This window comes from Vespula vulgaris, chromosome 13 (genome assembly GCF_905475345.1).
Source record: "Vespula vulgaris chromosome 13, iyVesVulg1.1, whole genome shotgun sequence".
In the NCBI taxonomy this organism is placed as follows: Eukaryota; Metazoa; Arthropoda; class Insecta; order Hymenoptera; family Vespidae; genus Vespula; species Vespula vulgaris.
Genome location: NC_066598.1, coordinates 1,042,501 through 1,067,500, shown reverse-complemented (window position 1 = coordinate 1,067,500; position 25,000 = coordinate 1,042,501). Strand labels below are relative to the sequence as shown.

The following is a 25,000-nucleotide window of genomic DNA, read 5'->3' as shown; positions in this document are numbered from 1 at the left end:
CCCCGCCTCAACCTTCACCTACTCGTCCTCTTTCTCTCTCTCTCTCTCTCTTCACTTCTCTCATCTCATCTCTCTCTCCTCTCTCTCTCCTTCCTCTCTCTCCTTCTCTTTGCTCGTTTCTTCTCGTCGTTCTCTCTACTTCACCTTCGTCCCCTCTCACCGCAGCGTCCTCCCTTCTCTTACTTCAACGCTGTTGGTGCTGCTGGTACTGCTATCTTTCTCTTTCTCTTCTCTCTCTTCTCTTTACTTCTCTTCTCTTCACTTCTCTACTCTTCTCTTCTCTTCTCTTCTCTTCTCTTCTCTACTCTTCTCTTCTCTTCTCTTCTCTTCTCCTCTCTTTTCTTTCTCTCTTTTTCTCTCTCTCTCTCTCTTTCTATCTTTTTCTTTCCTCTTTTCCGTTGGCAACCCTCTCTCGCCTTTCTCTCCCACCTCTCTTTTTCTCTCTCTTCTCCTCGTGCCAGCGCATCCTGTTTCTTGAAAGACTAGGACGGCTATGAGAGAGGGAAGAAGAGGGAACCGGAGGGAAGAAGCAAAAGAAAGAAGAGAGAGAGAGAGGAAGATGGGGGAATATAAGAACTCAGAGACCAAGAAAGAAAGAAAGAGAAAGAGAGAGATATAGCTTTAGCGATCGATTCTTCTTCTCTTCCACCGTTCCTTCGTGTTACTACTTACGTTAAGTAAGAATCTTTCGTATTTTTCGTTCTTACCTATATTACAACGTTGCATATTATACTCACGATCTTTCTTCAATTATAACGGTCAAACCGTTACATATACTGTTCCAGTTTTATATACTCGGACGAATAAGGACATTAATTAGAAAAAGTCTCGCACGTATATACGTACGTAACTATGTTTACGTACTTTAATGTACCGATTAGAGAGCGTACGTACGTACGTACGTACGTACGAAATCTTTTTAACGGCATGTCGAATCTACCGTGTACCACGTGACTCGTGTCTCCGTCGTACTTGATATCAAACAGAAGAAGCCCGATGGCGGGAATATTTAAATGGTACACACCTGGTTGTTTGGATAAACTCTATTGCGATCAGACGTATCCAGTTTATATTTACCCTATAAATGGAATGTCAATAAATGATTATGCTTTTCTCAACGTGATATAACGCGCGTACGCGCGCGTATACATATATATATTCATATATATGTACACTGACGCACCAACGTATAACGTATAAACGTATATATTACGTTAGAAAAAAAGAATTTCTTCTATCTTAAAAGAGATAACTTTGTTTTTTCTTTTTCGCGCAATTAGACAAAAACAAGTAAAAATCATTAACGATCATCGTTGACCGATGCAGTTGCATGGAAAAACTTTTTGTTTCCAATTTGCAAATGTCGTAAAAACCGTATGGAAGAGAGAGAAGAGAAAAAGAGAGAGAAAGAGACGCGTCATTACGCATGGACTCCTCGGGCTCTTATTCAGCTTGCTAGGTCGTGATCTCTTCTTTTGGTCCAAGGCCACGTAGAAGTTCTCTCATATCTCTCTTTCTCTCTTTTTTCCCTTCCACGTTCTCTCTTCTTCTTTCTTTATTTTTTCTTCTTTATCTCTTTCTACCTTCTTAACTTTTTTTTTCCTTTTCTTTCCTTCCTCTCTCTTTTTTTTATCTCACGAATCAATGATACATCGAGATGATAAGTTTTACGAGAACTTGACTTGGAATTATTATTTAACGAACGTAATACAAATATTTTCTATCTTCTTTCTGACAATTAATTGCATTTCTCAGGGATTCTACGGTCCACTTGATTTATTTTTTGTTCTCTCTTTTTCTTTCTCCCTCTCTATCTCTATCTCTCTATCCCTCTCTTTCTCTCTCTCTCTGTCTCTTTCTGAGTCATCATCCGTTAGTCGTCTTTCTTTTCCCCTCTCTCTTCTTCCTTTCTTTCTCCACCATCGTTCATTATATTCCCTCGTTCCCCCACCCCCGCCTCCATGTACGAAAAAGTAGTTTTGCCAGCGCTTCCTTCTCTTACATCCGTCTTCTTCTATTTTCTTTCTTTCTCTCTCTCCCTCCCTCCCTCTCCCCCTCTCACACACTCTTCTTTCTTTCTTTCTTTCTTTCTTTCTTTCTCTTTCTTTCTTTCTTTCTTTCTTTCTTTCTATGTACATATATATATTCTCGTTCGTATTCCCCTTATCTCTCGAGTTTCTCATTGTCTGAAAGGGCCATCTGTCCCCTCAGCTTTTTCATCCTTCGCTTTCATCCCTTCGGTGTTCGCTCGCACACAAAGAGACTCTCTTGTTCCCCGTTCGCCGCCCTCTATCTATCTCTCTCTTTCTTCTTTTTATCTCTGTCTCTGTTTCTCTCTCTCTCTCCCTCTCTCTCTCTACACCCTTTCTCCGGATCCCTTCTTTCTTTGCTCCTTCCGTCCGCCATCATGGCTGCTTCTCTTTCTATACTTTCTCTCTATCTCTTTTTCTTTTTTTGTCTTTTTTTTTCTTTCTTTCTCTCTCTCTCTCTCTCTCTGTCTTTCTCTTTCTCATTTTCTTTCTCATATATCTGACGAGATAAGACGACGGACTGGGGTCTCACGGGCCCTCTCCCCCTCCCACCCACTCTTCTTTCCCTCCATCCCACTACACTTCCTCGAGAAGGAAATCGACTTTTCTCCGTAGTACGAGTCCTCGTTCTATGCATCATCGTCCTCTTTCTGTCTACCCAATCGTCGTGCATCGAGGTTGAAACTATTTGAGGTTATAGCCGGTGGTATATACCTAAGAGCGGAGAGTACCGGTGGACGGAAATTAACGTCCTCTCGCTTGCGGCTGATCTTCGCGCGGGAAATTCAAAAATTTCGTATCGACAAATATCGATGAAATAAATATTGAAGATTCTTTCAAATTCCTTTTCTTTTTCTTTCTTTTTTACCTTTTAAATAATCTTTTTTCTAACTGCTTGAACGTTTCCTTACAAATCTATGAAAAACGAAGAGCTCGACGTTATTTGTAAAAAAAAAAATATATATATATATATTTAAAAGTGTGTCAACGTCGAGGAAATAGAAAACTGCTTCGAAATCGAGTTGACAAAAGATCGAGAAAGGTATATACGTATGTAAGTACATACATATGTACATGGTTGCGCGTGCGTCCACGAAGGAGCTATTGGTAGCGCGCGCCCGCGCGAATGTGCCTTGCCAAAGCGGGCAAGAATAAACTTTCCGGTCCACGTGCGACCTTGAGCAAGGCGATATCACCCCTCACGGCACGGGCCACGATACGAAGGGCGCGAGAGCCCTGATCCAACGAAGCACGAGGGTGCTTTTCGCGACCCTCTTTTCTCGACGCTTCAACCGGAAGTCGGATACGCGTTAGGAAAAAACCAGAGAGAGAGAGAGAGAAACGTGCAAAATAGCTTTCTACTCGAAGAAATCAAGAGAATCTATGTTCCTACTGAAAATAATTACGAATAAAACTTATTAACTCATTTTTTTCAATCTTTATTTTTCTTTCTTTTTTTTTTATAGTACTAGTTCGAATTTGTATAAAAAACAAAAACAAAAAAAAAAAGAAATTGCAAGCACGTAGTAACAATAACGATATAAAGTAGAGGCGCTTGTTAATCTTGAAAATAATTACTAACGATAAGAGAGACTTTGAAAGTGATTTCGAAATTGTTCGAAAAAAAAAAAAAGAAAGAAACAAGAAAGAATGAACACGCAATTACCATAAATCCTCGTTATTGTTGAAGCGTCCCATAGAAATACTCACGCGAGACGACAAAAAAAGCAATGTATAAGTAAAAAAAAAAAAAAACTACTGTACCAGTTTCGTGAACCACATTTGAAATTTCGCGGGCGTTCGTGCCGAAATCGAGATACTTCGGCTTCCTATCGAGTTCACTCGATTCCTCCTCTTCTTCTTCTTCTTCTTCTTTTTTTGTTCTTCTTTTTCGTCTTCTTCTTCGTCTTCTCGTAACGGTAGAAAATTCGAGAACGCGTAGAACCGTAATAACGTGATATTGTACAAGAAATTCCCTCTCTCTTTTTCTCTCTCTTTCTCTCTTTTTTTTTTCTTTTTCTACCTCTGTCATTCTTTCTTCTTTTTCTTCTACACGAGTCAAAGAAAGAATAATCTCGAAGTACTGTTGCTTCGTTGCTACTTCGGTAGAAGGAATCTTTCCTTTCTCTCTCCCTATCTCTCTCTCTCTCTCCTCTCTCTCTCCTCTCCCCTCTCTCTATCTCTCTCTTTCTACGCTCTTCATGAAATAGACGTTTCCGGCATCGAGTTATCTCTCTCTCTTTCTCTCTCTCTCTCCCTCTTTCTCCCTGTCTATCTATCTCTCTCTCCGTATCAAAAGTCTTCTTCTTCTCTATCAATCTTTTTCTATACTTCTTTCCTCCCTGTCTCTTCCTTTCCGACGTTATTAAAAGAAAATGGCGGAAAAGCTGAAGTTAGTTCCATATAAATTTTATATACACGTAGACACGCCCACCCACGCGTTTATATATCTATAATAAATATTAAAATAAATGCTGAATAGATAAACACGCGCGGGCACACACACACACGCACGCACACGTTATACAAATTTTTTGCACAGAAACGAACGTTTCTATACATAAATTTTTTTACACACATGCATGCAAATTTTTATTCTTTATTTTTCAATGTAAAAAGAGAGAAAGAAAGAAAGAAAAAAAAATAGGAAAAAAGAAACAATAAAAATAAAACGGACGAAATTTTTCGATAAACCTAACAATATATATATATGTGTGTGTGTGTGTGTATATATATATATATATATAAATGAAACTATGAAAAGAGAGTGGTAGGGCGAAGGGGAACAGGTGAGAGGCCGAGAGTGCTGCACCTTTCTCTCTCTCTCTCTTTCTCTCTCTCTCTTTTTCTCTCTCTCTCTCTCTCTCTCTCTCTCTCTCTCTCTCTCTCTCTCTCTCTCTCTCTCTCTCTCAGAAAGGTGAACGGAGAGAAACGAAGAAACGAAGGGCATTTGGAATGCGGTACTGTTATGCCTTACGGTACGGCGACAGGACGAAAATTAGGACCATGCGCTCGCGAGCGTGAGCGCGGACGCTCTTTCTCTCTCTCTCTCTCTCTCTCTCTCTCTATCTCGTTCACACACATATACACCCATACAACAACTCCTTCTTCCAATATGTTGTTGACCAATTCTTTCTCTTTCTCTTTCTCCTGTTTCCACCGTTGTTCGTGTTCTGCTTCGACGTCACGAAAGCTGGACTTCCTCCTCCTCCCTCCCCCTCACCGTCCCTCTTCCATCTCCTCCTCCTCCTCCTCCTCTTCATCCTTCTCTTTCTTCTCTACCTCCTCTGTTCTCGTTTTCGTTGAAACGGTACTCGCGATCGATCGATACTCCGCGTCATTCTATTCAAGATCCTCGATATTTCCTATATACCTATATATGTATGTTACGTGTGTTTCATTTGTGTGTGTCTGTGCATAATTATAATTATAATTAATTATATCGTATATGTCTATTAAGTTTTTATCAAAGTAACTCTAATTTCGACGTATGTATTTATAAATAATATAAATTTATAAATTTTTGATGACGATGGAAACTTCTCCGCTGTGAAAAAGGACATCGTTTTCTTTTCTTTCTCTTTTTTTTCTTTTCATGTAAATAATTGTTTTAAATATCTAATATATACACTGACACAATTCGTAATATTCGTATAGAAAGAAAAGAGAAAGAAAAAAAAAAAGAAACGAACTATTTATCTTAGTGTTTTTATTTTATTTTATTTTATTTTTATCGGTATCGTCGATGCGTAAGGGAAAGGAAAAAAGAAAAAGGAGAAAGAGAAAAATTTGTGGCAAAATATTTACAAAAATTGAGGCCACTAGTAGATGAAACAAAAGCAAATAGAATTATTCGCATTGTGGGAAGATACGTAAGCGTCATTGACGTGGATTATTCGTTAAGAATACTTATGGGAATAATTTTTTTTCCGATCTCTCCCTCTCTTTCTCACTCTCTTTTTGCTACTCCGAAGAGTTTCACCCTCATTCGATGTGAAAGAAATTTTTTTTCTTTTCGGTTCTCTCACAACTACGATACACACTCACGCGCATACGATATCTCGTTCTTGTTAAAGAATACATACATACATACATATATATATATATATGTATGTATGTATGTATGTACATATGTGTATCTGTAGGCCGATCGATCGAGAAAATTTTACTTAGAAAAATGAATTTTTCTTTAGCGAATGATATAACGAAGAGATCCTCGAGAATAACAGAGAAAAAGAAAAGAAAGAAAAAGAGAAAGAGAAAAATCGAGTCGATGTTCTCGCGCAGTCGAGAATCGATAGAGAACCCCTTCTCGTATTCTTTTCCCCCTTTTTCTATACTCCCTATCCCTCGAAGCTACACTTTCTTTAATGCAACTCTCTTTTCTCTTCCTACCCTGCACCCTTTCTCTCTTTCTCTCTTTCTTTCTTTTCTTTTTCTTCTTACCTTTCTTCCTCTCTCTCTCTCTCTTTCTCTTTTTCTTTTCCTTTTTTTCTCTGTCTATCTATCTATCTATCTATCTATCTATCTATCTATCTGTCTGTCTGTTTGTCTGTCTATTTGTCTGTCTATCTGTCTGTCTGTCTATCTTTTGCTTCGTAGAAATCGATCGTTAGTAAGGAACGACAAAAATAATTGCAATTCGTGCACAATAAATTATGCATTGATGATGCAAATTTAAAAAAAAAAAAATTAAAAGAACAGAGATCTTAGACAAGAAAAAAAAGCTTTTAATACGAATTGTATTTTTACTTTTTCTTTCTCTCTTTTTTTTTTTTTAAGAGGTAAAGAGCTTAATTTATTCCTTCTTATTTATTTATTTTTTTTTTAATTTATTTAAAATCTGTCTACAGGGAAAGGGAGATTTTAGTTTATACATCGGTAATAATTATGATTATATAGTAATTATAAAAGGAAAATAATGTTATGTAACTAGAAAAGTCCTTTGCCGATGAAACATTTTTAATCGTGCTGGAACATAATCCTCGAGATTAAAATTAATACGTACATATGTATTCTTTTTTACAAACCCCTTTTCGAGAATAATACATAGAAAAATATGTTATGAATATATGCAAACGTTATACCAAAATACGAAATATAATCATACATTGTTTATCTTGGCAAATTATGATCATTATCTCCGGGCAAAATAATAACAGTGATTCAACAAAAGGAGAGTATATAATTAATTAACTAACTGATATATACATATACATGTATATTGATTTATTAATACACGTATATTTAACTATACACCTCTTAAGGGCATAGACCCTTAAGAGATTTCAGAATAGTCGCACAGAATGAGAAAGAAAGCGGAAGGAAGAGAAAGAGAGAGAGACGATATCTATTCGTCTTCCCATTAATAGATAAACTTTAGAAATAGAATCAGAACTGGAGACTTCGAAGAAGACGTATTGAATAAATTACGAAGGCGAGATCGTGCCGAGAACGATCGATTCCGATTAGTCAAAAATTTCGAGTTTCTATATGCTACTGCTTCTCTACGTTCGTACGAAAGAAAATAAGAAACGTTGGATTACTAAAATCGTCGTCTCCGTTGTTGTTGTCATCGTCCTTGTCGTTATTGTCGTCGTCGTCTTGGCCGCGACTGCCACTGCTATCGTCTCCTCTTCCCTCTCTTTGTCCTCCTCGTCCTCGTCCTCCACCTCCTCTTCCTCCTCCTCCTCCTCCTCCTCCTCCTCCTCCTCCTCCTCCTCCTCCTCCTCCTCCTCCTCCTCCTCCTCCTCCTCCTCCTCCTCCTCCTCCTCCTTCTCCTCGTCCTCTTTCTCTTTCTTTCTCTTCTTTCTCCGCGTGAAAATTGGAACGGAACGGGTGAACGGAGTCAACGCTCCAAAACGAGCGTCCACGGAAAGTGCGTGCGAAAGATCGCCGATTCTCTCTCCTTACGGCGAGAAAGTTCGCGCTACCAGATTGAGAGAAATGCAGGAGAAAGAAGGAAAAAGAGAGAAAAAGATATATGTGTGTGTATATGTAAATATGTTTCAGTACTATCTCTAAATAAGAATAGAACGATTTATATACAATAATAAATTTCTTATATGAAATATATAGGTAAAATAAAAGTATGTGTGTGTACATATATATATACATATATATATATATATATATATATATGCACATATTATATGTTTAATCATGCATTTTTTCATCAATATTTCTTCATAAGGAATATATAAAATATAAAATAGTACGAAGTGTATATATGTATATATAAGTATACACAGTGAGAGGGGGACTTAAGTATTCGTATAGTAGAAACATATTTTCATAATCCTATAGAATGTATAGAATATATATATATATATACAACATAATAAATGTTTCAGAGTAATACTTCTTAAGTAGAATATAAAGATTTTAATATATAACAATATATCTTGCATAAATATTTCTTCACGAGAAATATATAAAATAGCAGCAAGAAAATTTATATATATATATAAATATATGATGTGATATAAATATAAAAGTATTGCCAGCGCAACAGAATAAAAAAATATAAGATATTCTTGGCCCTTGGATAGCTCAGTTGTTCAAGGAACCGAGCGAAAATTGCAAAGTTCCAGGTTTCAGGTTCGATCCCAGCCGATATTCTCTTGCCCTTCCTTTCAAAGTCTCTCGATCCCCTCTACCCTCCTTGCCAGTTCCTTTCTTCGTTCCTCTCATCCCTCTTTCTTTTATTCCCTCTGCAATAAAACTTTCTCCTTCGTTCTTCTTCCTTCGCACGTTTTCGAAAATATATATTAGACGAACGATGAAAGATATAGAATGGAGGAAGCAGAAGGCGTCTTCGGCAGACTGCCCTTATACCTTCTCGTAGAAGAAGCAAAAAGAAGTATAACGAGTTCTGGTAGAACTTAGGACGAGGAAAAGTAGAAGAGAAGTAAAGAAAGAAAGAAGGAAGGAAAGAAAGAAATAAAAAGAGAGAGAGAGAGAGAGAGAAATAAAGAAAGAAAGGAAAGAAGGAAGGAAGGAAGGAAGGATGGAAGGAGCGAGATGATGGGAGTTTTTAAGGTAAGGAAGGAGGAAGGAGGGTGGAAAGTAAGAAGAAAAGGCAGAGAGCACGGAAGCAGGGCGTAGGGTTCCGCGGTGTAGGGAAAGGGGCTGCTTGCCTGGCTGCCTGGCTGCCTGGTTGGTGGTAGCAACCGTGTTTCCGCTTACGTTTCCTCCCCCTTCGTGTCGACGGAAAAGACTCGGTAGGACGTCTTCTCTCGAGAACGCGGCGAACGACGACGGAGACGACGGAGCCGACGACGAAAGGAGAAAAAGTTCGAGCAGAAGGGAACGTCGATAACGTTGGGAAAAACGTAAAAGATGGTAGGCGAGGAGGAAGGAAGGAAGGAAGGAAGGAAGGAAGAAAGAAAGAAAGAAAGAAAGAAAGAAAGAAGAGAGGGAGAACGGGGAGGGTTGGAAGAGAAGGTTCTCGTAGAGGGTATAGAAAAAGGAAAAGAGAGAGAGAGAGAGAGGGAGGGAGAAAGAAAAAGAAAGAAAAGAGAGACGGAGAAAGAGATAAATATAAGAGAGAAAGAGAAGAAAGAAAGAAAAAAGGGGGGTGGGTCGAGAGATTCTCTCTTTCCCTATGAAGAAAAGGAAAGAGAGAAGAGAAACCGAGCGCAAGAGAAGAGAGAGGAGAGAGAGGGAGAGAAGAGAAAAGAGAGAAAAAAAGAAAAAAGAAAAAAGAAAAAGAGAAGAAGAAGGGGGAGGAGGGGAGTGGAAGAAGAAAAGGGGCCACGAGAAAATAGCGTCTTCGGCCGTCGGGGAGGAACGGGGAGGAGGGAAACGAGGGAGGAACGAGTAAATGGAAGGCAACGTTGGTTGAGAGAAAGAGGGACGTGCGCAGAAAAGAGAGAGAAGAGAGAGGAGAGAGAGAGAGAGAAAAGGTAGATGAGAGTACGGAGAAAGAAACGACGAAACGACCGGGTGGAAAAGAAAGGAAGTAGACGGAAGGAGGACATGGCGGTGAGGGGAAAGGAAGTCGAGCTCCCGTCCATAACCCCCCTCCCTCGCACATATATATACACACACACACATACACACATAGTACAGAAAACACACTGCTGCTGCTGCTGCTGCTACTACTACTACACTACTACTACTACTACGCTATTCCTACTATTGCTACTACCTCTACTACTACCTCTACTACTACTAATACTACTAAACTACTACTACTACTACGACGACGATTCTACGCGGACGGAGAGTGGAACGTCGGCAGAAAGACGGGGAAAGGTGAAATTGGACACAAAAAGCTCGAAGAAAAATTGAGATGAATCGTGGAAGGGAAGATGAAGGGATGGCGTTTGGGAGAGAGAAAAGAGAGAAGAGATGGCGAGGAGTGGGAGAGGGAGAGAGAGGACGTGAAAGCGACGACGAAGAGAAAACCCGGGACGGATGCTAACTTCTTCTTCTTCTTCTTCTTCTTCTTCTTCTTCTTCTTCCACTTCTTCTACTTCTACTTGTACTTCTACTTCTAGTTCTTCTTTCTATGGCACTGGGAAAGAAAACCTGAGGGATTTCGCTCCCTCTCTTTCCCTCCCTCCCTCCCTCCCTCTCTCTCTCTCTCTCTCTTTTTCTTTTTCTCCATCCATCTATCTTTTTCTTTCTTCTCCACTCGCAAAATCGCTTTTCGATACCATGAAAAGACGCGTACATCTTACGAACACACACGCAACACGCGCGCACACGCACACGTACACAAAGGTGCGCTCGCACGCGCACATACAGGTATAGATATATACGTATATGTTTCTAGCGTATGGTTTTCGATTTTCTTCCAATTCCACCGATTTTCGTGAAGAAAGAAAGTACACAGTAACTTTCTAAGCTCCTAAGCGGTTAACTCTCTCTAACGAGCATTTCTCTCCCTCTTTCTCTCTCTCTCTCTCTTCCTCTTTCTCTCCCTCTCCCTCTATAGCGTGTATTAACTTTAAAGATTTCTCAGTGGTTAACATTTTCTCGTTTCTTTTTCATTTGTTACTCTTGTTTATTAACAATACACTTTATCCCATTAACTCTAATATCGACAAGACTCAATTCTTCTTTCTTACCGTCCATTTTCTCTCTCTCTCTCTCTCTCTCTCTCCTTTATCGAACGCATTCCTTTTTTTCTTTTTTTCTTTTGTCGACGGACTATACTTTTCGAGTCAGTTCATTCTTATATTAAAACACAAAAGTCGAATTTAAGTTCGTTCTAATTGTTTCGTCCCATCGTTCGTTCCATTCTCCCTCTCTCTTTCTCTCTCTCTCTCTCTCTCTCTCTCTCTCTCTCTGTCCGTTCTGTCCGTCCTTTTCTCTATCTCTCTTTTCGAGTCCGTTCGTAGTTTATATTCGTAGCGAAAGCGACGCGGTAAGAGATCTTTATGGAACGGCAGTAACGTCGGAGAAATCCGCGAGTAGAAAACCTTACGGGAGAGTGTCATTCGCGAAGAGAGACGAGGAGAGAGAAGCGTCGAGAAAGCGTATCGATCGGTTAGAGACGATCGAATACGATGCGACAATCTATCGATCGTATTGCCATCAGGGATCATCTTTCCTTTAAGTAGGCGAAAAAAAGATTTTTTTCGTATTTTTCTTTTTTTTTTTCTTTTTTTCTTCTTTTTCCTTTTTTGCTTTTTTTTTTGTTTCTTTTTCCTCTCTGTTTCTCTGTTTCTCTCTCTCTCTCTCTCTCTCTCTTTCTCGAATCGACAATATACTTACGTACGTATATATGTATACATTTAATTTAAATTGCATAATTCATTTCGAGAATGTTAAATATTCAATCGTTTTAATTAAAATTGTATGCAGGTGTGTATGTGTACGTGTTCGGGCGCGTAAGTGCGCGCGCGCATGCATATGTGTTTATTTTAAAACTAACAAATACTACGAAGATAAAAATGAGATAATTGATATTCTGCATACGAGCCGTTTATGATTATAAATATGATTTAACTCATTTGATCGATATTAAAAAATATATTTTGTTCGCGTATTATTTTTGATATATTTTAAATCACATAAAAGAAAATTGTTTTTGTTGACGATATTAAACGTTGATACTGTCTCTGTGTCCTTACAGAAAATTTATTTTGAAATTATTGAAACGAGCGTGCGCTGAAATATCTCGAAACGAAAGATATGTCTATGACTGCGACCATTGGCATAATCACATGGCTCGTATGTACGTATGTGCGTGATCCATCGATGATATAGGCTGGGCCAAAAGATCTTTGATAATCTTCAAAATTGAATTAGTAATTATTCGAAACGCGTTCGTTAAGATACGAAAGGATGGAGGAAGAGAAAGAGAAAGAGAGAGAGAGAGAGAGAGAGAGAGAGAGACGAAATTGTTGATACGTTCCGTGTCCGGTCTCACTCCGTTTCTTCTCGAGTCTTGTTACATCCGGTTTTCTCTTCGTTCTCTCCTCGTCGTCGCTTTAATTGTACGTCTTTCCTTCTTTCACTTAATTGTTTTCCTCGAATCGCTGCTATACGACGATAGATCGACCGAGAACGCGAATATTATCCTTCATGGTTCAACGATCCTCAACGATCTATAATCATATTTGTTTTTATTACAAAATCTCTATCCCTCTCGCTCTAATCCTATTTGTACGTGTATATGTTCGCAATATTTAGAGTCGTGGAATATTACAATTTTTACTCAATAATTTCTAATCGATGAATAATTTTCACACGTTCATCTTTCCCTTTTTATTTACGTTTTTATTCGAAACTTCATTGTATTATCGATAATTTTGAAGAAGACATCACCGATCACATTTCTTGAAAAATTTCTATTTCGCACACAATCGCTTCGCATTGCCGCCGTTCGTCGATTAGAAAATATTGCGATATATTCCAAACATTATAGATACAAATGCATTTATTTATCTTTCTACATTTAATTACCAATTTATATCTTCATTTCGCGCGTTATCTAATATTTGTACATATTTTTTATAAATAAATTTCCACTCTATCCCTCTCTCTCTCTCTCTTTCTCTATCTATCTATCTATCTGTCTATCTATCTATCTATCTATTTATCTATCTCTTCGTTGAAGACCTTCAAGAAAGGAAAAAAGAAAAAGAAAATACGAAAAAGAGTAACGAAACAACGATCGACGGTACGATCGATATCGATCACTTAGAAACGATAGCATTATCACGACTATCCGTCCTTCTACTTCTTCCAACCGCGTAGTAGCGATTACGACGAGAGGTACATAAAGGATGGAAAAAACAAAATACCTTTTACATCGATACAAATCTATATACATACATGTACATACATATATATATATACATATATATATACATACATATATATATATATATGTGAAGAGAGAGATGGAGGAAAGAACGGTAATCGATTGATCGCCATTTCTTTCTCGTTATCGCGCATTATCAGGCTGCCTTTGAGCATCATCGGTGTCATGAGTAACCCAATTTCAAGATATCGATGTGTGTCTCTACGGATCATATACATATATATACTATATAGTATATATATATAGTGTGTATATATATATATATATATATAGGTATATGGTGTAGGGCATACCCGCTCTCTTCGGAAACTACGGGCCATTGAGAAAAAAAAGTGACAAAGGTGGTTGAAAAAGGGGGTGTAAGTACCTACGATGTGCCTGCTTTTGTATTTATCGACTCTCACACACGTATGTGTGTACCTACATTCGAAATTTCCACGCGTTCATTCTCTCTCTCTCTCTCTCTTTCTTTGTCGTTTGATCGATCGATTTCGTTCTTCGTTCCTTTCCGTCATTTATTCGCTTTATCTTTCGATTCGTAATACGTTCGTACGCACGAATTTAATAATTCTAATATATATATATTTATTACTCTACACATTTGTATTAAATTCTTTAATATGGATTCAATATGGGCGAATGAAAAAAGAAAAAGAAAATAATAATAGTAAAAAGATAAAGAAAAGAGAAACAAGTAATACAAGAGGAATAAAGTAAAGTGAATTTTTTGCTGATCGGATCGAATCGAATCGAATCGAATCGAATCGAATCGAATCGAATCGAATCGGTTTGGATCGATCGATCGGTTAATATTATAATCGGTAAGAAAATCGAATCTTTTCTTTGCAGATCAATAGCATATGTCTTGAAATGATCTTAATCATTATCGTTGATTATCCACATGATTTCGTTGTACGCAAGAGCACGAACTGAAAAACAAGTCGAAGGCTACGAATGTTGGGGGAAAGATAGCGAACTATAAAAACGAAAGAAAGAAAAAACGAAAGAAAAAAAGAAAGAAAGAAAGAAAGACGGAGGTATAGTCGGAAGAAAAAAAATAGGTAGAGGGTAGAATATTTTCTAAGGGTCGATCGACTAGGAAAAAAGGGTGAGCCTTAGACGCTCGCCTTGAAACTCTTTTTCCCTCTTCCTCTTTCTCTTTCTCTTTCTCTCTCTCTCTCTCTCTCTTTCTCTCTCTCTCTCTCTCTCTCTCTCTCTCTCTCTCTCTTTCTTTCTCTTTCTCTTACTCTTCGACTAAAAGACAGGTACGGTACGGGAAAACGAGAAGCACCAGGTGCACTTTGCCAATGTATATAGTACCTGCAAACGAAAGCAATAAGTAGTAGACAAGGCAGGTGTACCTAAGGTCTCTCGGAATTTCTTATGAGAAAACTAACGTAGAGCCAATAATTATTATATCATTAACATAATAATGATAATGATGATAACAATAATAATGTACGATATGTATATATACATATATATATATATGTTTCATTCGTGCGAACTCTTAAACTTTGGCTTTAAATGAAAAAGATGGCAAACACCGTCGATCACCGAAACAAACTTACAATGATCTCTATGAATGAAAAGAAACCTAGGAAACAACTGAATAATCTCTTGAATTCTTCAAAGGCAACAAACGCAAATCGATACAAATTCATTCTTAAAACGTCGCAACTATTCATCGATAACGAACATCGCTGAAACTATTAACTAGTCAAAAATATTTAACTAGTAAACCAATTACGTTTCAAAAGAAAAATAAGATATTGAACGGGCGTATAACTTATAAAAAAAGACGATAATCGTCCAACTTTTTTTTTACGAAACGCTACCGCACTTTAACTGAATAAACAAAATGAAAAATACTAATAAGGTAAATAGAAAGAAGAAGAAGAAGAAGAAGAAGTAGAAGTAGAAGATGATGAACAAGAACAAGAAATAGAAATAGAGATAGAGATAGAAGTAAAAGACGAAATAAAGAAAGAGAAAGATAGAGAAATCAGAGAGAGAGAGAGACAGACAGAGAGAAGGAGAGAGAAAGAGAGAAAGAGAAGAGCTTAAAGTTTCGACGTTATCGGCGCACGTCTAAGCAACTGATAAAAGTCCGTGTTCCTACGGACAGATAACGGTCGGAATGGCCCGTATAAAGAGTCAGATAGATAGAGGTAGATAAAGCACACGGTCCAACGGAACAGGTGAATGTCGTGGGGAACGACAGACCAACGCCCGAACTCTTCCTCTCTTCGACTCGTTATTTTCGCGCTCGCCGGATCGTCGATCGCGACTCTTTTCTCTCTCTCTCTCTCTCTCTCTCTCTCTCTCTCTCTCTCTCTCTGTCTCTGTCTCTCTCTGTCTCTCTTTCTCTCTTTGTCTCTCTCTTTCTCTCTGTCTATCTTTCTCCGTCGCACTCTACCTGTCATTTTTACAAAAGAAGACCCGAGAGAGTACTTTTAGTTATTTTATATTCTTCTCTCTCTCTCTCTCTCTCTCTCTCTCTCTCTCTCTCTCTCTCTGTCCTCTCTATTCTCTCTATTTTCTATTCTCTGTATCTCTTCGGAAGAACATTTCTTATCAACGTTTCCGCTGGTATACTTTATTTCTTAAAAGAAAAAAGAAAAAAAAAAGAGAGAAAAGAAAGAAAAATAATAAAAAGTAAAAGAGGACGAAGAAGAAGACGGAAAGGTGGAGGAGGGAGAAGAAGAAGAAGAACAAGAAGAAGGAAGGAAAGACGGAAAGAAAGAGGAGAGAGAAAGAAAGAAAGAAAGAAAGAAAGAAAGAAAGAAAGAAAGAAAGAAAGAGAAGGAATATATTCATGGAGACAGATCGTTATTGGGGCGTACACTACAGGTACGAGAAAGACCGAGTATGGATCGATCATCTCTCTCTCTTTTTCTCTCTTTCTCTCTTTTTCTCTTTTTTCTCTTTCTCTCTCTCTCTCTCTTTCTCTCTTTTCAACCGATAGTTACAAACGATTCTTCTCTCTTTCTTTCTCTTTCAACGCAATTTGGATATTGGAAGGACCAGTGATCATCGACTATAATTTTTAGAAAGAGAGAGAGAGAGAGAGAGAGAAAGATACTTGTTTTTTTTTTACACCATTCGCAATCGCAATCGTCTTTAATACGTTCGAATTTGGCGCGTAATGAAAAAGAAAATAAAAATGAGATATATGTGTGCATATACACACACACATACACATAAACGCTCGCGCGCGCGCGTGCATAGCCCATGTATATAGATCACGGTTCGATATCCAGTCTTTGATATATCTTCTCTGTATGTTACAGCGGCGGCATGGCTGGGCAGCACTACTGCCTACGTTGGAACAACTACCAGTCCAACATGACATCCGTTTTCCATCAACTCCTGCAAAACGAGGCCTTCGTAGACGTCACCCTGGCATGTAACGAAGCTTCGTTGAAGGCACACAAGGTAAGTACGAGAGAATGAGAGAATGAGAGAGATGAACTTCTCTGTCTCTCTCTCTCTCTCTCGGAAATCCTTTCTTTTTTCTTTTTTTTTCTTGTTTTTCTTTTTACTCGTCGCGTCTCTAATCAAGGATAGATACATTACGTTACATTATTAAATATATACGTATACATTATATATAGAAATAGCGATTGAATTTTCTTTTTCTTTTCTTTTTTTTTAATCTCACAAGCGTATCTAATTCCTTATATATGTATCTAATTCTTATTGAATAACATCTTCATACAATACCTGCTCTTTTTTAATTCGATTTTATATACCTTGCCTCATTCTATTTGCACAGGTGGTCCTCTCGGCCTGCAGTTCCTACTTTCAGAAGCTCCTACTCTCAAATCCATGTAAACATCCAACGATCATCATGCCGCAGGACGTATGCTTCAACGATCTCAAATTCATCATAGAGTTCGTCTACAGGGGCGAGATCGACGTTTCTCAAGCAGAACTTCAGGTGAGTGGGAGGAAATAACAAAAAAAATATATATATATATATTAAAAAAAGAAACACAAAGAAAGGAACGAAACGAAACAAAACAAAACAAAACAAAAGTATATAACGAAGTAACAAAATAAAATCGAATGTCGTATATACGATAAGAGCGACGATAATGTATCGATGACGGGGATCCCAAAATTCTCGCATTTTTATCTTATCGCTTATTCTTTTTCTTTTTTTTCTTTTTTCTTTTTTTGTCATTTTTTTTCCTTTTTTTTTAATAGTCTGTACGAGAAATTCACGTGCGTACATCTCGCGACACCGTAAGATGTTCTCCTTTTATATATATATATATATATATACATATATATATACATAACACGAGATTCTATTTTTCCTTTTCTTATTTCTTTTTTAATCGTTTCATCGAGAGATTCACGAGCGTACACCTCGCGACACCGTAGAATCCCCCCCCCCCCCCCGAATCTCCCCGGTTCTTCTTACGTACATACGAGATTCTAGCGCGGTAATTTTGATTTCACGTTTACCGTATGGATCGACACTTTGCAGCATGATAAATCAAAAATTTATCTCTTTCTTCTCTCCTTTCGTTCCACCTCTCGACTCTCTCTCTCTCTCTCCTCCTCTCATTTCATTCTTTTTTCTTTTTTTCTTTTCCGTTTCTTTTCTTTATGCTCTCTTGAGAGTACGCGGGCGCGCGCGCGCGCTCCGCGTCCCTTTATCGGTGTATGATGATGCTCGGCTGCTGCCCTCCTCTTCTTCTTCCCTTTTGCTTCCTCCAACGTCTATTTATCTACCCAGTGTCCGCCCATCGACCGCCTTCCGCTTAAGACGTACTATCTTTCTCTTTCTCTTTCTCTTTCTCTCTCTCTCTCTCTCTTTCTGTTTCTATCTATCTCTTTCGGTCTCTCTCTCTACTCCGAGCATTCGTTTCGTTTCGTTTCGTTTCGTTTCGTTTCGTTTAGTTTAGTTTAGTTTAGTTTAGTTTCGTTTCTCCTTTCTTCGTATGCTATAAATGAATATTCAGAAACGATAGAGAATGTTGTAGAATATTTTTTGTCTTTTCGGAGATCATCATTGATAAAGGAATACAAATTACACAAAGATGTAGCAACATTTCGATTATCAATCGTTTCTACGATAATTCGTAAAATTTGTCTCTCGACGTCTATATAAACGTCGACGCAACGTATATAATATCAGATAAGTACTTCGAAAGAGACAGATAGATAGAGAGAAAGAGAAAAAGAGAAAAAGAGAGAGGCGCGAAGATAAAAACTCTGGAATCGATGACGTTGTCGAGGAGAGAACGTTCGCACCATTCCTACTTGGATATGAACGCAGTACGTAGATACTACGAACGAGAAAACTCGTAACTCTTACGAGACGTTGTTACCGACAGGGTCGAAACCTATTCTCGATAGATCCTTCAGGAAACAGAGACCCTTCCTTTCCGTCTTCGCACTAACCCATTTTTAATATTATCTTGGAGCACTTGCTCCGGAATCTCTCCGTTTGACCGTACGCGAACATGGTCGACATTTTACCGACCGAACGGAAGACGGTCGGTAAGGTCGGTATAAAAGAATTTCGTGAAGGTTATCTCGAAGATGACGCCACTCGGTTTCAACGTAAGAGTGCCGATCTCTGAATTACCTACCGAAACGATTTGCCGGCGTTCTCTTTCTCTCTCTCCCTCTAGCTTTCTCTTTCTCTCTTTCGCGCGAGTTTCCCTTGCACTTTATACCGTTCCGTAAATAGCCGAAGAAAGGAACGTTCTCTCCCGGCCGAAGATAACGACGCGCACGTCCTCCGAAATGTCCGTGGCAACGCTCGCCCTCGCGAGTGCCGGCTTTTTCTTCGATTAACAACGTGTCGTATCGTCGTCGTCGTCGTCGTCGTCGCCGTCATCGTCGTCGTCGTCGTCGTCGCCGCCGTCGTCGTCATCGTCGTCGTCGTCGTCGTCGTCGTCGTCGTCGTCGCCGTCAGATTTCATTCTACCGCGTTGGTGCGAAAATCGAAAAAAAAAAAGAAAAAGAAAGAGAAAGAGAAAGAACATAAAATTTTGTCACGCACTCGCTCTTACTCGCGTACACATGTATACATAGCATATACACATACACACGTATATAGACCAAATACATACTCATACGTACACACATACACGCATACATACACGCGCGTACACAGAGACACAGACACAACAGAAGCAGCCTTTCTTTTCGTAGCTTTCGCGAATCGAGGGTGCAACGCGCGCTCGCGTGCGTGTCGCGTCGCTTTGTGTGTAAGTGGTGTGGGTACGGGAGCGCGCGCGCGCGCGCGCTCGCTCGTTCGCTCGCACACATCGCTCTTTTTCGTTTCGTCGCTCGCTCGTTCGCTCGCTCGCTCGCTCGCTCGCTCGCTCGCTCGCTCGCTCGTTCGTTCGTTCGTTCCGTTTCGTTAGTTCGTTCGTACGTACGTGCATGCGTACGTACGTACGTTCGTCATGTATAAACGACGTTTGTGTAAATTGTGCGTGTCGTCGTCGCGTGTGTGTGCGCGTTACAACCAGAGGAGTGATGCGTGTTCTCTCTATCTCTCTCTCTCACACTCTTTCTCTCTTGCGATGGTCAGAGAGGTTAGGTCTCTTGTGCACGACGAGGAGTAGTTAAAAGCACGGGGACAGGTGCCGGGCGACGTTCGATTGTTCTTCTTCTTCTACTTCTTCTTCCTCTCCCACGTTTAACTATCGAGGTAATGTAAAAGTTCGACACGGCGTTCGGCTTGTCGACCGAACGAAACGACCGCACTTTCTTATTTTCTTTCCCTACAAACAAATCGTACTCTAGATATGTATTTAAAACTCGTAAACGAAAGCAACGTGGCGCTTTGAGCTTTCCTTTCCCTCTCTTTTTCTCTTTTTTCTTTCTTTTTCAGATTTTATCTCTCTCTCTCTCTTTCTCTCTCTCCCTTTACCTTTCTGTGTTACTGCTTTCTCTTTCTCTGTTTATGTTTGCCCAAGAGACTCGACCTCTCTCTCCGTCCTCTTTCTATCTCTTTCTTTCATTCTCCCTCCCCACTCCTCCGTCTTTCTTTCTTTTTATCTCTATCTCTTTTTCTCTCACTCGCGCAAGTACGCCTGAGCCACGCGGAGAAAAGGTCCGTAACGCTTCCCGGCTTAAGGATGCCACGTGGCTTTCCTCCTCCCCCTCCACTGTTTTTCTTCTTCCACTTCTCTTTCTTTCTTCCGTTCTCTCTCTCTCTCTCTCTCTCTCTTTCTTTCTTTCTCTCTCTCTCTGTCTGTGCAATATACTGGAGATCGTCGAACGATTTACCGTCTGTAGTATAATTTTTGGAATGCGAAGGATACCTTGAATCTAGTCGACGATAATTTATAATCGAATTAATGCGTATTTGAATTATCGTAATTTATGTATTTGAATCGTCTTAATTCGTACATCTGAATTATCTAACGTTCGTGTACTCGAATATATATGTCCTTCATCTTAAAAGTTATAATTCTAACGGTATAATTAATACACTGGTACACACGTGTACGTTTCTAACGGCATGACTGGATATTTTAACCTATTCTCCATATATTTAACAATTTGTCGTTGTAAATTATATACTTGTAAAAGATAGTATGTAAACTCCATTGCGATATCGTCACTGCGATAACGTATTTATTCGTAAGATCTATCGACCCGAGTTATTTCGCGTTGTTTACTTTTTGTTTTTCCTTTCTTTTTTTTTTCTCGTACTAACCTACAATGAAACTTATTGACAAATTTTGTATCAATCAATAAAGTCAGATATCTCGTGTATAAATACGATCGATACGATCCGACGAATATCTTAGACTTTATTCATCGAAAACACTGTCGTATTTCGAAATGAATTCGATAAAGGTTTGTTCTCACTACGTTCGAAAAATGGCGCGAATATTCGAGACGTTTGAATCCGCGCGAGAAGCTACGATGCCAACTCGCTCTGCTAGCCATCTTTTTTCGTCGTTTATACTTTCCTCGTATACAAAATTATATTTCGCTCACTTCATCGGTGATCCCCTGGGCATGGTACGAAAGAGATAAGTTTGCCTGGCTATTTGAATCATACGATGTCGGACGACGAACTTGCACTACACTCTTTCTCTCTCTCTCTCTCACACACACACACACTCTCCCTCTCTCTCTGTCTCTCTGTTTTGAATACGAGCCAAATATAAATCGCCGACAAAAAGGGGAACCGACATCGGGTTGTTAGCCAAGGAATAAATGTCTACTCGCTGAGAGGTTAATAACGATGCAAATGTATATTCGATTCCGCCATCTTGAACCTTCTACGAACGAACATTCCATTTTATTCATTCCTTTAACCTCAACCGATTCATTTAGTTATTTCGATCGAGTCTATAGAATAAATTATTGGTGTTTTATGATCGGACGTGTCTCACCGAGCAGCCATTTTTGACGATCTACATCACCTTAAAATTAAGCTGCCTAACAACGAACGGTTTAAATATATTGCGTGCGCGCGCGCGCGCGCGCGTGCGGATATAGCTACGTAGAAAATCCGAGCGTACATTTTTTCTTCGGACGGATACATCACGCTCGAACGTTAGAACTTTGATGATTCGCGAGAAACGATCCAGATGTCTCTCCTTTGCCTCTAACGAAATTTTTGACCGATCCGCGAAAAGCGACGAACACTGTTAGGGAGACGTATGTAAGAAATTAATTCTTTTTTTTTTGTTTTTGGTTTTATTTTCCCTACAATACGATATTCCGAATCGTGATAACGTAGCAACTATTATACTTTCTATCTTAGAGCGTAAGAGCAATACGTATAAAAGACACAGGATCGACCCTGCCTCTCGTTAGGTTCCATTGTCCAGTAATCAAGGCTACTACCGCTATGTTCACCGCATTCCAGCGATTCTCAAATCATCCTACTTCCTTATCGAGCGAATCTATCGAATTGAGAAGCACTGAGAGAACAAATGGCGGTTAGTATTTTCGCGGGAGGAATTATGAAATATGTACATACGTATGTAACATGTATATTAATTATAAGTTTTTACAAGTCCTTCTTACGATCGTTTTATCGACGTTATCCACTCCACGCCTGTGGGACCTTCTTATCGCGTTGAATCGCATTGAAACAAAAATAGAAAAAGCAAAAGGAAAAAAGACAACAAAAATTGTCCAACAAAGTGCTACGATGACGCATCGAACGCGTTACGAGCTTAGTTACGTAACGTGTCAGAAAATATTATTAGTCTTTTTTTTTTGTCGTTTTTTTAGCAAGCCTATCACTTATTAACACCTTGGATTACGATTCGCTTTTTTCTTTTTCTTTCGACGAGACCGTCGTCGATAATTGAAGTTTGAGAACGTTTGAATTTCCCGCCTCTTTTCGCGAACATTCGCGTTAGTGTCGGCCGTCGCCTCGCGTCTCTCGAGCATCATCTACCCTATATATGTAAGCGTCGAATTCATCGAAGATGCGTTCCGCATCGATCTCTACGCATCTCTCTCCCTCCCTCTATCTCTCTCTCTCTTCATCCTCTCGTGTAATACACACTCAAAGATAGTTCCGATCCGTGCATTCCCCTCCTTCGCTCCGTCCGTTCCCTCCACCTCTTCCTCCTTCTCCGTCGTTCTCCCCTCCTCGTCCCTCGTTCTTCCGGCCGTCGTCGACGATGAGTTTGCTTGCTTGCTTTTCGAAAGCTCTACCCGCGCTTTTTTTGTCCTCCTCCCGTCCATACCATACCCCACGACCTGTTTGAACTGGATGATTGAATATTCGCGTCCTATCTATCGTCTGTCTCTCTCTCTCTCTCTCTCTCTCTCTCTATCTATCCCTCCCTCTCTCTCTCTTTCTCTCTCTCCGTCTCTCTCCCGTCGTATTTCGTTTCTCGTTTCACGAAAATGCGTGTAAGTACGTAACGCGCTTGCGCACGTGACTTGATGCGAGAGTGGCGGCGCGGTGACGACGGTGGAGGTGGGATGTGCGGGGGGAGAACCTGCTCCCGGTGGGTGGCTCGTGAGTTTCGTCATTTTTATTTTTTTCTTCTTGTTTTTTTTTGTTTCTCATGCCTTTCCCCCTTTACCTTTTTTTTTCTTCCTTTTTTTTTTGCGCGCGCGAGACTCCGTCGAGCAGAGGACGTGCTCGCACGCAACGATGCTCACGAGCGTGATTGGTACCTACCTAACCACCCCCCTCCCTTCCCCTTCGCCTCTCCGCCCCCACCCCTTTCTATCTTCCGTCCAAGATTTTCTGCTTCGGCCTCCAATTTAAGCGTCGCTCCGAACAATTTTTTTCATTTCTCTTTTTTTTTCTTTTTGCATTTTTTCCTCCTTTTTTTTTTCTTTTCTTTTTTTTATCTCGAAAGATAGGTTAAACGTTTCGGTTTACGTGTAAATCGTCGAGATGCTTTACGTAACCTTCTCGATTGTTTTTTCATTTGTTTATTTATTTATTTATTCATTCGATTTTCTTTCTCGTTTCGAAATTGTGACGAAGACATTCCGTCGCCATCTTGTAAGATTCATCGATCGATTACAGGAAAGAGAACGCGCTAAGCATTGGCGTTCTCCGATGACCTTGTTCACTCACGATCGCGGTATCCTTTCTTTCGAGAGAAACTTCGAAGTCCGTAGGGTGAGATCTCGAGAATCCGAGCGAGCTAACGCGGAGGAAGACGAAAAGAAAGTTGTCCGCGTATATAGCCGCTTCCTTCCGTGAAGAGATTTTATGCGACGCGCGATGATCTACCTTAGAACGTAATCTTATACCGAAAATTCCTGTCTAATTCGTGAGTACGAAATAAAAAAAAAGAAACGTTATATATTATGGGTAGGTAAGAAAAAAATATATACATGTATCGTCTGACGGATACTTCGTTAAAAAAAAAAAGAATCTAAACGTTTGAAAATTCGCGGGAAAGTCGTACAGTGACGTACCCTCTCATCGTATAACCCTTCTCATAATTGTTCTCTTTTCGTTTTTTCCAAGCTATACATCTTTTCTTTACTCTCTCTCTTTTTTTCATCGAACTAAATGTTAGTCGTTCGCGCGTGTGGCTCAAAGAAGCCGATCAAATTCATGGCTTCTTTACTCGACTGTACTCCTCCGTGGTGTTCGGGCCACGCTGTGCTGAATTCGCCAGCCGCCATCACTGCCGGCTCTCCGCCGTCGTACGTACGTACGTGTATAATACTCGATATATATGTATACGTAAGAGCGATAATTCTTTTCGTCGCGCGAACGACCGAGAACGCGAGCTCTTGCTTCGACGAGAAGAAGAGAGAGAAAGAGAAGATCGGTGGAGGAGAAGTAGGAGAAGGAAAAGGAGGATATTGTGTTGTGGGCTCGGTTGGGTGGGGGGAGGAGAGTAGTTCGAACTTCTTTCTCCTGACCGTATTATTCCTTTCGAGCCTCCCCCTCCCTCCTATCCTTCCTCTCTCTGTGCCTCCGTCATTCCCTCGCTCCTTCCTCTCTTCGTCCTCCCTCTCGATCGTTCGAGAAAGAGAAACAACTTGAGTAAAACGAGTGAGAAAGAGAGAGAGAGAGAGAGACTGAAAGCAAGCGAGTGCGAGAGGTAGGGGGTGAGAGGGAGGGAGAAAGAGAGATTAAATTTGTGCTTCTTTCGTCGACTGTACCCACGGCGGCGTGGTTTCTGCACCGCATCGTGTGCATGCGTGCGCGAACCTTCGCCGTCTGGCTGGCCTGCCACCATACGCGGCCCCGTTCTCT

General features: G+C 39.8%; 1 protein-coding gene across 6 annotated transcripts in view; it reads left to right on the top strand.

The window, feature by feature from the left end:
* The window catches only part of LOC127068417 (uncharacterized), a 46,165-nt gene that overhangs the window by 6,293 nt on the left and 14,872 nt on the right, over nt 1-25,000 (top strand). For 4 of the 6 annotated variants that reach the window (XM_051004597.1, XM_051004596.1, XM_051004598.1 and 1 more), the window contains 2 exons: nt 16,605-16,749; nt 17,090-17,254. In XM_051004597.1, the coding sequence (XP_050860554.1) occupies nt 16,605-16,749; nt 17,090-17,254 (310 nt within the window). Of the gene's footprint in view, nt 1-16,049; nt 16,165-16,604; nt 16,750-17,089; nt 17,255-19,130; nt 19,994-25,000 lie in introns of those variants that run through there. The other 2 variants (XM_051004594.1, XM_051004600.1) reach the window with 2 other exon arrangements.